This window comes from Corylus avellana, chromosome 3 (genome assembly GCF_965113065.1).
Source record: "Corylus avellana chromosome 3, dhCorAvel1.hap1.2, whole genome shotgun sequence".
NCBI classification, from domain to species: Eukaryota; Viridiplantae; Streptophyta; class Magnoliopsida; order Fagales; family Betulaceae; genus Corylus; species Corylus avellana.
The window spans coordinates 26381121-26394139 of NC_142492.1; the positions used below are offsets into that span (position 1 = coordinate 26381121).

Sequence of the window (13019 nt, forward strand, 5' to 3'; positions counted from 1 at the left end):
ACCAAGACCGGCTCATTTTAGGGAAAAAGAAAGAAAAATGTTTCATTAATGCAGTACTGAATACTTTAGAGAAGTTTAATGCACGATATATATATATATATATTTGGAATTTACTAGTCTCCTAAACTATAGTACTGTATACCTTTAGACAACATTTAAAATATAAAAACATACTACATTAATTACTCATAATCGGTCATATTGATAAAAAAAAAAGAAAAAAAAAAAAGAAAAGAAAAAGAAAAAATCGGCCAACTAGCCAATTTTTTTGAAAAAAGTGGTAATACTCTTTATTCATAGTTGAACAAGAATACAAGAGCCTTAGCTCTAACAAAAAAGAGCATTAAGCTCTGAATGAACAATATTGGAAATACAAGCTGGAATTTCCTCAATCCAAATATTGTCTGTGGCTGTCCGAACTGCCTCCTTTGCCAATACATGAGCTGCTTCGTTTGCGTCGCGCTTGACATGGCCTATCTTCCAATGTCGGAGGGATCTCAAAACCATCTTGGTGTCTTCCACAATTTGCCCATACTTTAACCAGTTTTGGTTTGTCTCCCCAATGGCCTTGACTACCGACATCGAATCTCCCTCAAGCAGAATCTCGAAAAAGCCTAACTCCCGACAGAATTCTGCTGCGTGTAGAGCTGCAAGGGCTTCCCCCGTGACAGGTTCATGGATTGCATGGATCGTCTTATTTTTTGCTGCTAGAACGTGGCCTCTTTCATCCCGTACAATCACGCCCCATACAGTTATTGACGGTTGAGAGTGCAATATCCCAATTGGCTTTGAAGAAACCTGGGGGTGGAGCCTGCCATTTTGACTTCGTTTCTACAAACCCCGCGTCTCCGCAATTTGTCACAAGAGTGTTTGCCTGAGAGAATTGTAAAAGTCGGTCCCTGGCCAGATTTGCAACAACAGTTGGATGAGTAAACTCCCCCCCATGCAATACAGAATTTCGACGTTGCCAAATCTCCTTAGACGTAAGAACAAAAATATTCAGGACTTCCTCTTCAAAACGTTGTGATATTGCTTCAAACAAGTCCAGAATAGTACTGCAATGTAGACTACATTTTTGAAGCTTCTTGATACTAGATCCCCATACGTCTTGTGCCGATGGGCAGGCCCATAGAATGTGGTGGGCTGTTTCCCTCTCTTGACAGCATAAGAAACATAATTCTTCCTCAAGAACACCTCTTCGTTGGAGATTATCCTTAGTGGGGAGGATATTTTTGCAAGCTCTCCAAAAAAATACTTTTGATGAATTCGGGACCTTCAAACTCCAAAGAGTCTTCCAGACCTCCTTTCCTCTTCCTTGGTTAGAACCTTCTCCATTCTTTCTATCTTGGCGCTCCTTCTCAATATGGTACGCACTTTTTACAGAAAATTCCCCGGAGTTTGTGGAGTACCAAATCATTTTATCCGGTAGTTGGTAGCTGCTAATAGGTATATTGCAAATAATTTCTGCCTCCACCTCACCAAAGATATCCTGAATCAAGGCCTTCTTCCATTGAGTAGGATTTGTATCTAACAATTCAGCCACCTTCGCTTCCTCGGACAGAATTCTACATGGTGCCTGAATGGAGTAAGTTGTCGGACGAGGGAGCCACTTATCTCCCCAAATTGACACTGAGCGGCCATCTCCAATCCTCCAAAAGATCCCTTCCCAACTAGCCCATTTATTTAAATAACTAGCCCATTTATTTAAAAGGCTTTTGTTTTTTCTTTATACTTTTCATTTTAAGGGCCGGTTTGAGATTGCGTTTAAGAAATTGAACTTTTAAGTAGAAAAACGTTTTTTTTTTTTTTTTTTTTTTGTGTGTAAAAGCTTCATTTTTAAGCTTTTGCCAAATGTTCGTTTTGGCCATTTTTAGGTTTTTTGACATTCCAAAGAACTTTCAAATTTTTTTAACGAAACGAGATTTTTTTTTTTTTTTTTTTTTTTTTTTTTTCAAATGAGCTTTTAAGGTGTTGAACGTACCGAAGCCCTTAAACGCAATCCCAAACAGGTCCTAAACCATGTATACCTATAGGAACAAATTTTCATTAAAAAGAATTGTTTATTTTTCTCTCTCTCTCTCTCTCTCTCTCTCTCTATATATATATATATATATATATTTTTAATGTGCAAACTTATATACGTTTGATTTGTATTGAAATATTATAGATATCACACTAACAATATTAAATAACCATGCTAATTTTTTATATTATAATTGTAATACCCGACAAAACACTTATTTTAAAAGGTTAAAGATTTCTTACTTAACCGATTAATGTTTCCTTAAAACAAAGCCTTAAACCAAGAGACCTAAACCTTTTTCAAATACCCCAAACCCCTGGAGACTTTTAGAAGCAAAAACCCAAAAACCATCTCATTTGCTAAGCACTTGCTAGGGGACCACGTGAGCACTGGCTCTTGGCCTAGGTGCGAGCACTCGCCCAGGGACCACACGAGTGCTCACTTAACAATCTTCAAACCTTTGGGCAAAGCCCAAATGTATGCCTAAACATTTTTACCTATTGTGTAAATTGTACCCGAGCGCTCGCTCAATAGTACACAAATGGTCACTGCTACCTCTGAAAAGCAATTTTAACATATTCTCAACTTTTTCAAACCAAGGCAAGCCTCAAGCCCCTATATAAGCCATGTCTTTGACCCTTAACCTTCCTTAACATCAGAAATCTTAACCCTAGAGTGAGGAGTGATCTTTGAGAGAGAAGGAAGAAGCCTTAGTGAGGTCTTGCCATCCTCAAGGTAATTTCTAGCTTATTTCTTGTTCTTCATGTTTGTTATTATTGCTGTAACGACCCCGATGGGCAAATCAATTAACTAATAATTGACGTCATGGTTCGTCTCCCAGCCCTATCCTTCACGGGACAAGACTCAGGGATTTCAACCTTTCTCGTCGAAACAAGAAAATCTCAGCGGAAGACTTTACTAAAACTATAGAAAATAGAGAGTAGTAAATTTAATATACACACAATATGCACCGAAGTAAATATAAAAACCTCATAATATAAAGATAACCATCAAAGGTACCGGTCATCAGACCGTCATCAAATAGGATTACGATCCATAACATAATACCATGACATTCTTCCAACAAAAGATCAACAGATTAAATCCTAGATCTAAGCTTAAGTAGGGCTAGCGAGATTAAAATCTCGATCATATCATCACGGGCAGTTCCTCCATCCTTCCACATAGACTTCAACCAAACCGGGTCCATTTCCTAAAAAATGACCCGAATCAGGTCATGTGCTATCACCCAAGTCAACTCCGACGACATCCTCATCTAGGATAGCTAAACCGCGTAGATATTTGTAATGATGGGGAAAACATAAATAAAAAGGGGGTAAGTCTAAGACTTAGTGAATATTAACGCAAATAATGTCCATGCCAGTTTAGTAATGAACTCCATTTTCATAAGGCAAGAGACAGTTTCATATGACAGTTTTTATCAAGAATGTGATATAGATATATGATACATGCATATGATATAGAGTGACAGTCATAGTTCAACAATATAGTCTACTCGAGATATTACTTCTTCTTAGCAGGGTTGGTGCTGTCCCGAAAGACCTGTAATACAATGCCGGTGCCTCAGCCATTGTACGCTACTGAACATAACACTAGCGGTACGACCGAGTCTGACCTCGGGTGGCACGCACCGCTAATGATGTCCGTCCTGTAGTAACCTAGTCATTTGAGAATGGCTACACCAGGTCAAAAAACCATTGGATCCAGAGCCCACATAACACTCATACATTTGACCATAAAGCTAACATGTATAGTAAGCCCATGGCCATTATACTGCACGTACCGGTGTACCATGTCATACGATGCAAATTATTTTGTCTGTATTTTACATGCATGTTTTTATAAGTCTCACTCTCTTAACATATTCAGTACAACATTTTTTTCAAAAATCCTAGAGTTCATGTGCAGGAGGTATAAATCATGAGAGTTGCAAATATGCATGTCTTTGGTACACAAAATACTCGTGCAGTGCATGAAAAATAACAATGAGCATTATGTGAGTTAAAAGTCACCTAGGTTGTATAACGTCTCCGAGTCTTCCAAATGATCCGGGTTCCCCAAATCTGTGGAGAACCTTCTATTAATCCTATTTCTATCAAACAACTCTAAAACAAGAGTTTAGGAGCTATTGGACGGCTAGTTAAAATAAAGTCCCATGTCACACTCCAGACCATATGTTCGGGCTCGGGATTGTACATCCTCTGTGATACTTCAGACCCTACGTTCGGGCTCGGGACCGTACGTCCTTTGTGATACTTCGGGCAGTACGTCCAGCCGCGAGATCGTACATCCGCTTCGAGGTTTTCAGGGAGAACCTCATTTTGTCCACTTGTCCTCCTATTCTCGATAACCAAATTCTAAGGCTATCAAAGGGCTTTCTAAGGTCTCCTAACTCAAAACAATGTCTTCAAGTAAACTAAATCATGCTAAGTCAAAACAATGCTATTCTAAACAAGATTTAAAGCATAATCTAGGTAAAGCTAAGCTAACAACTCAAACAACAACTAAGACAATGTTTAAGCAGCATAACGACATAAAAATGAGCTAGGCTTAAGAGCATTATGTTGTGCAAATATCTACCTAAACTAATAGGCAAATAAGTGTACGTTTACTCGCAAGTGTACAAGATCAATATTGTAGTATATGGTGCAAGTACGAGACCATTCCCACGAGGATTGCTAAATTTTGCTTAAAATAAATTCCGTAAGTAGAACAAAACAAAGATTGATTTTGAGTTGATAATAATAAAAAGGTAGGGCTTTGATATCCACCACTAATCATGCTTATATAATATAACAATATGCCAATGCTTTGATCATGTTATGCATATCTAATCTTTGTCAACCTAAGAGCATGAGTGTATACTCCTTAAACTATAGATTTCCTTAAGTAACGAGTTAGACATGAGTGTATACTCTAACTCTTTCATTTCTTAAAGGATTTAGCATGGGTGTATACTAAGTTGTTCTTTAAGAAAACATTAATCTATGAAAATCGACAAACACATGAAACATAGGGCATGGGTGTATACTCCCGGTTTTCTATGTTGATTAACCCAAGAATCCAGTGTGGATTTCTTTTGTTACTTTTATTAAACCCAGGACTAGGTCATCCAAATTGATTTAATTAACTAGTCCATACCACATGCATATGTTGATCAGGCAAACACATATGAGGAATTCATGAAAACAAGAATTAATCAAGTTAAATATCACAACATGATCATCACAAAAGCGCTAATATTGAAATATTAAATAAACATAATTAGGGCTTCAATCTAGCCCTGCTAAGTAAATTAGTTAAACATGAGTTTGATGTTAAACATTTTTCATAAAAAAAAAATAGAAAGGAAAAGAATAAACCCGAAACTTGAACATGAAGAGCTCCAATTCTTCTCCTTCGAAATTTTGTGTCTATTCTAAAGGTTTAAGGGTCTATTTATAGGCCTTAGGAATACTCTAGAAACCCTAAAAAACGTAGGGTTTGAGCCCTAGTTCGCACAAAACTTCAAAACCCTAAAATAAACATTTTCCATAAAAAGGCTAGCGGCTAGCTTGCTCCTCACGTACGGGTGCACTCGGTCACAGCCCATGTGTGATCGATCGCAGGATTGCGTTCGATCATCTGTGCTGGTTCTTCTGCGTACGAGCACACGCCTTGCGCTCGTCTTGGTCCTCACCTATAGTGCGCTCGATTGCAGCTCCACTACGATCGATCGCACTACCAGAGCCTCCAGCTTTTCCCAAAATAGCTCTTTAAGCCCAAAACTTCCGAAATTACTTCATTTTCTTCCAAAAGCCTACAAAAACAAAGAAAGCACATAAAATAAATAAAATGGCATAAATTAATCAAAACTAAGGAATTAACAAATATAGGTTAAGGGCTAAAATACGAATATTTTGGCATGCGTACATCCGTTTACTATTTGCAGAGCGTACGTACGGTGGTCCCCCGCGTACATCCGTACTACAAATAGAAGTGTACGTCCGCTAACCCTAGCGTACGTCCGGTCCAGTCCAAAAGTCCAAATTACCCTTCTAGTGTCCTTAGTGACCCAAAGCCCAAATTAACCCCCTAACTAAGTTACCTAAGCTTAATTAATTATTTGGGTCACTACAATTACTTTCTTGGTGTTACACATTTTAAAAGTATACCTTGGCCAACACTTGTACCCATTTTCTTTCTTACCAAAAACCATTTCAACCCACCCTTGTTTCCTTTAAAGTTGCATGATAGTATGTTTTGTGCTTAGATGTGTCTATTTAAGGCCTAGAAAAAGAAGTACCAACCCATAGATTTAGATAGAAGCCTAAAACACATTTTGGGAGCTTTTGGCCGGACGCTCGCCCTAGGGAGCGAGCGCTCACCCAAAGAGCAAGGCACATGCCCCTTAGTTCCAAACATGTGGTACGAAGGTTTTAGCGGCCCTTTTTGTTAGATGGAACCTCGTAGAATTCTATAGTACTGCTTATAATGATGAGTCGTGTTTTGTTATAGCAGGGATTCGTGATTTCGGAGGACTTGAGCGAGCACACGAGGTAAGTAAATATTTACGAATACTTTTCTTAAAAATGTGTGATATGTCAGTTGACTGAGTATGCGTATGATATAAGCATGTCTACTTTTTGTACAACATGGTAACTGCTTTAATAACTGGTTGATAAGATGCATTGTATGACATGGTATACCGGTACCTACAGTATAGTAGCCATGGGCTTACTATATAGACTTGATTCTATATAGCAGACAGGTTGGGTAGCTTTTGAGTAAATAGGTTGCAAGGGAGTTAGCTAGGTTACGCACTGTACTTAGTAGTACATTTTGTATTAGATGCTCATGTGTTTCCAAAATGAATTTCGAAAAGAAAATGAATTTCACTTGTACCTCGAATTTCACAAAATTGATTTTCATGTCAATTTCAATCCCAGCTAGCCTTGTTTTGATACCCCCAATTGCTTTGAGAAAATACCTTGCCTTTGAATTACTGGTTTCAAAAAAAAAAGAACTTTGGCCTTGGGCCGAGCGCCCGTGTGAAGGTGAAGAACGCTCACACTTAAGTCCTCATCTAGAGTCCCACGCAACTCCTCTTTAAAAACGGTCGAGTACTCTTTAAACCCTATTCATTCTCATTTTCTCTTGTTTTCTCTCAAAACAAACGCTTCAAAAGTTATTTTCGGCCGTATCTCCCCAAGAATCAAAGTTCCATTTCATCATTTTAACAAAGGTATGCGACTTCAACCGTTTTTAATTTGAAATTTCCATTTCTAGGGTTTGAGAGTTTGATTTGGGATTTTCATCTTTCCTTTGATTTTGGGTTAGGATTGAGCATCTAGATGTTTACTTGTTGTGTTAGGATAGTTGTGGTTGTGTTAGAATTCATTTTCCTTCCTTAAACACCACATATTCGGATTTGGAGGTTTTTGCCCTAAATCTTACTAAACCCACTAACCCCTTTAGCCAATTTTGGCATACCTAAAACCTGAGCTTTTGAATTTGGGGTTTTTCCCTAAAATCCGAAATTTTTGTTTTATGTAGTCCCACTTGGGCCCATGACCAATTGAAGCCTAAAACCCTTAATCAAAGTCCCGACCTATATTTTTGACCTATCTAATTTTGCATTTTTGTCCAAATCCAAAAATAACCAAAATACCCCTCAGCCTTGAATTAGGATTTCTGCCCTAATTTCTATTAAGGGGTCAATTTGATTATCGAATTGCACCTTAATATCCCTAATTGAAAGCCTAACCTGTGAACCTAGCCAATTGAATTTTGGCATATTATCCAAACCCTAAAATGACCAAAATGCCCATAGCCCTAACTCTCATACCGTGGTAACCCCGCACCTTGAGGTCGCCACTGTGAGGGCTTGCCCTTGGAACAATACCAAACATCTTGAGATATCAACCTCAATCCAAACGAATTTCGGTATTTTTTCCGAATTCAAAAAATTACCAAAATATCCTGAAGACCTAAACCCTAATTTCTCTGATTACCCACTCACCCCGATATCCTCACATCTTGAGGTAACCGTTGTATTGGACTATGCAAAAGGCAGCACCATTCATTTTGGTGCTAACCTTTAAATGCAAAATTACAAAAAAACCCTTAAGCCTCAAATTCTTCTTACCTTGGTACCCTCGCATGGTAGGGTCGCCATTGAATTGGACCACCTTACGACGGCACCAAATGCCTTAAGCCGTCACCCTCACCCAATTGGGTTCGGCACCTCTTCCCGGATCTAAAGTGACTAAAATACCCCTGATAGCCTAATATTTTTTACCTTTCCTCTTAATGGGTGTTCTTGTTAGCCCCTTTGAACTATCTTGAAATTGAAGCTTGACCTGACATCTGAAGCCTACATGTTATGCTCAAAACTCTATTATGAAGCAACTGAACTGAATTTTAAAAGCCAACCTCTTCACAACTCCGCTAAGCTTTCTATAAGATTCAAACATCTCAATGTTTTTTGATGCTTTCTTGCATTTTCTTGACACTTTGGGGGGGGGGGGGGGGGGATTTCAGTTTCTAGGATTAGGCTACCACTTTTGTAGTTAGATGAATTATTAAGGTTGCACATAGAATTGGTAGTGATAGTTTTTGATCCAATGCAGGACGATGGCATAGACAAAGGCAAATGCTGCAGCTTCATCTTCCTCCTACCCAAACTGATCCCCACTTCGACTCCGACTTCGAGATGGAGGGGGCGGAGGAGGAGGGCATGTCAGACGAGTCTTTGGCCCACGGTTTCGAGGATAGCTACGGCACGGATAGGGACGACACCCAGTTTATCTGCGACCGTGTTACTTTTAGGGTAGCCAAGGCAGAGCGTTGATATAACTCTCTGTATTGTGGCCGCAACATCATTTTTTAGAGGGGAATGAATGTGCTCGACGTGGGCAACCATGCCCCGAGAGTGCGGGATGCACTCGACCCCCAGAGATGGTTTCTGATGATGAAGGATCACCGGCCAGTTGCGATCGGGATAGTTCGCGAGTTCTACGCGAACCTGCATGACCCGAGAGCAGATTCATTCCAGACCTGGGTACGGGGCGAGCCGAACTGAGTGCATTCCCTGTCTTCCCATGGTTGCTCGATTGCACTCCCAGCTGTTGCCAGATGATTGAGTGTTTCCTCGATGGGCGCCTCCATCAAATGAACCTGAAGGGAGAAAGGGGCTTCTAGATCAATGCCCTCCAGGACGATGATTGGATGGCATACGCTGTGATGATCAGTTGAGTCCTCCCAGTTCAGAGCCTCACCACTGTCACATAGGATAGGGCTCTCCGCTTGTACACCCTCTTGACTTATAGCCCCATCTAATCCAGCTCCTTCGTGCTCTCGACGATGATGGGAGTTCAACTGGCCAAGCAGGTCACCTCCCTACCTTACAGGGCCCTTGCCACTCGGATAGTTGAGCACGCCGGAGTATCTCTAGTAGGAAAGGAGATGGTGAAGTCTAGAGGACCATTTACTTCTCAATACCTCAATGCTTAATGTTCTCTTAGCTACTCCCATTAAGAACATCACACACCTTCCTACCACAAAGAACTCATGTTTGGAAGACAATCTTCCTCCTCCACTCTCTGTGTTGTCATCACTCTATCAACATCCTCTTCCTCATCATCGTAGTTATCATAAGTTGGTTCTGGTAGCACTTCTTCCTCTTCCTATAAGGTTCATCAACCGTTGTGGACAAGCATATGAAGTGTGTCCCCTCTCTCCACTCCCAAGACATTGCACTTGTGATCCAAAACCAATATTGGAAGAGGTTGGACCAGAATTGCTTTGTGCTCCATATATATTCTTGCCATTTTCACTTCCGTCACTATTGGCAGTATTTCTACCCACTGTCCAGTTCGTTATAGTAGTATCTTGACAAATCTTTTGAGCTGTCTGGCCATTATGAGCACTGAACAATTGTTGAACCCTTTTGTGTTGCACTCTCAACTCTATCAGTCAAAGGTTTCCTTGCACTGTATCGCAACACCTACTCTTCTACCATTAAGGCATATTGTTGCAGATCTTCAAGATTAAACAAACGAACCATTACCAATTAATCTTTAATGAGTTGGTTTAAGCCAGCAAGTAACAAGATGTCATTTACTCGTTTGTCCCATTTAAACCAACTTGGAATAGAGAGGTTGTTGAACTCTGAAGTGTATTCCTCCACAGACATCCCTCTTTTTTTTAACGAGTGGATCTTTCATATGATTCCATCGTATAATCAGCCCACAAAAATTGCTTCCACAACTTCACTTTCATATGCTCCCATGTGTTGATTTTTGGCTTGCCCTCTTTTCCATCATTGAAGTGCAATACCCTTCAATTTAAGCCTCACAAACAGCTTCCCTCAAAATAAGTCTCCAAACTAGCTTCCCAATTTAAATAATCACGTGCATGCATATTTCCAAAAAAGAAATAAAAAACGTCTATTTTGATTCCTCCACTGTTTAAGTCAAGCTATGCACCGATTGGTCCTCTAATCTGCCTCGTGTTGCATGTTCTACAAGTCCAGCATCATGAAAGGGGTTCATCTTCTATATCATCACTCTCATCCTCAATACCAATCTGATATGATCTCAATAGCAATTTAAACATGATTAACATTGTAATCATTGTTATGTCATTATGAGGACTGCTAAATTGGATTGTGCCACATCATGAACAAAAAAGCTAAGCTGACATGTTTGATTATGGCTTTTCTAGGCGTGGCATTGAGAAAACTATGTGGTGGACGCTATCGAAGCCCACGACCTCCTCCTTCCCAAACACACCGAGCCATCACCATTAGGCACCACTTGTCACACAAAATAAGAGTCTGAGTTGCTAATGTATGTTTAAACTTTATATACAGGACATGGTGAAAGGGGTACTCTTAAAGTCTCATGCATTCTATTCTAAAATAAGAGCGTTTTTATCCTACTAGTCAAAAAAGCTAAGTTGACATGATAATTGTTAAGGAATTGGAAGGTGCCCAGTAGCTTATATACATATGATTAAGCTTGTACTTAAGTCACGTGGAACACTTGGGATCGTAACACTTTTTTCGCCTTTTGGCTAAGAATACTGAATTTATACCCTAATTCAAGGATGTGGTGGTTGAGTAGTCTATTAGTATCGGATTAAGCAATTCAATTTATTGTTGCAGTTTCTAGATTGGGGTTTTTCCCTTGCCCTAAGGGGATTTGAGGGAGATCTGCTTTGCCCACTTTTACTTTCTCCAGTTGGAGAGGCATTAAGCAGTCTTATTGTGTGGAGAAAAGGAGTTGATTGCAGTTTGAAAGATTCACTCCTTGTGCAATGGTGGGTAGAAAAGGAGTTGATTGCAGTTTTAATAGGTAACATTTTTTTAAAACTAGCCATGAGATTTGTAAACACTCGGACCAAAGACTTTAACTCAAAGCCTTGCACACAGCTCCTCCAGCCCATGCCATACTGTCTAAATTGGATGGTTATAGTTTGCTTGCCATGAAATGAAAAAGCTTAATTGGACCCATTGGGCCGCTCATTCTAAAAGCCCATGGGCGTGTAGTATATTGTGTGGATAAAATATGAATGTAATACCATGCACTTATTTCCCTAGGATCCTATGGGTGATTTTTTTTTTTTTTTTTTTTAAGCGATAACAAATAATTTTGTATTTTAAAGCTCTATGCCTAACCATACAATTATGAGTAAATTTTAAATATGTTAAATGTTTAACTCTAGATAATAAGTAGGTCTTAAATGCTAAAATTTCATTTGTAATTCATTCCATGCTATTTGCATGAAAGTTTATAATTTTTTAATTCTTTTTCTATAAAACAGATGCATGTTAATATGGAGATATGAAATAAATTCTACTCTATCTAGATTTCATTTTGAATAAAAACGATTAGGAATTAGGATGACTATATATATATTTGGCGTTTCAAAAGTATTTAAATAAATTTTCCATATGGGAGTTTCTCCATGCCATTAGATGGAGTCATTCAATGGATGGAGTCCATAACACTTGGCATTATTTTAAATGGGTTTGGGAATATTTTCTTCATATTGGTTTGAAAGAAATTTATGTCCTTCCATAAAAACCAATTGCATATTTGGAGACATGTATTTAATTCTTTGCTCCTTTGAATTGATTTTGAATTGTACATGAAAATGGCTAAATTCATTAGTGAAATCTGTAATGAGTGTGATTCATATTCTAATTATTATATTTCCTTATTATGTTTTAGTGTCTTACATATATATATACCTCACTACGGCTTTCGATCGATATCGATCATCTGTGAGACAATTGGCTTAACAAGTTCTATGGGTTTGTTTATGTTAGTAATTCTTGGTGTTACTTTTATCTGCTGTGTAGTGGATGGAGGAAGAATTAGCATGTTCGATGAGCCACAGGTACTCAAATACCTATGAAAAACACATGATGAAAAAAAAAAAAAAAAAACAGTTGAGAAACATTCAATTCCATAGTACAAAACATAGAAACTTTAACTTGCATGATTGATGTTATAGTGTGTGATTAATAAGAAAACTATTATTAGATCTTTGCTGTTTTAATGTGCAGTCGGGTGATGTTGGTGAGGTCGATTGTGTAGATATGTATAGGCAGCCCGCATTTGATCATCATCTGCTTAAGAATCACAAAATTCAGGTAATTAATTACAAATCATATTCTTTCAACATTCCTTTTTTTTGGGGGGGGGGGGGGGGGGGGGGAGGAAGGGGGTCTCCTTCACAAAATTGATCATAATTTACAAAATTATGCAGATGAACCCAAGTTTCTCAACAAGAAGGAAGACAAATGAAGTTTTCTTAAAAAGCCAACTTGTGGGTTTCCGTTGCCCACAAGGAATGGTACCGATACGAAGACCTAAAACTGGTTTGAAGTCTTTCTCAAAATCTCATGGTGGAAGCCTTCACACATTTGCAACAAAACTTCCTGGCGAATATGTAAGTTTCTACATATATGTATACTTCTCTTGAG

The 13019-nt window shown here is 38.8% G+C and overlaps 1 protein-coding gene across 1 annotated transcript; it reads right to left on the reverse strand.

Moving 5' to 3' along the window:
• Positions 1-327: 327 nt before the first annotated feature.
• Positions 328-1417, reverse strand: LOC148587025 (uncharacterized). The gene is made up of 2 exons (XM_088514453.1): positions 751-1417; positions 328-647 (listed from the first exon to the last, which is right to left on the reverse strand). Exons 1-2 carry the CDS (start codon positions 1415-1417, stop codon positions 328-330), a joined length of 987 nt encoding a protein of 328 aa, XP_088370579.1.
• Between the last annotated feature and the right edge of the window lie 11602 nt (positions 1418-13019).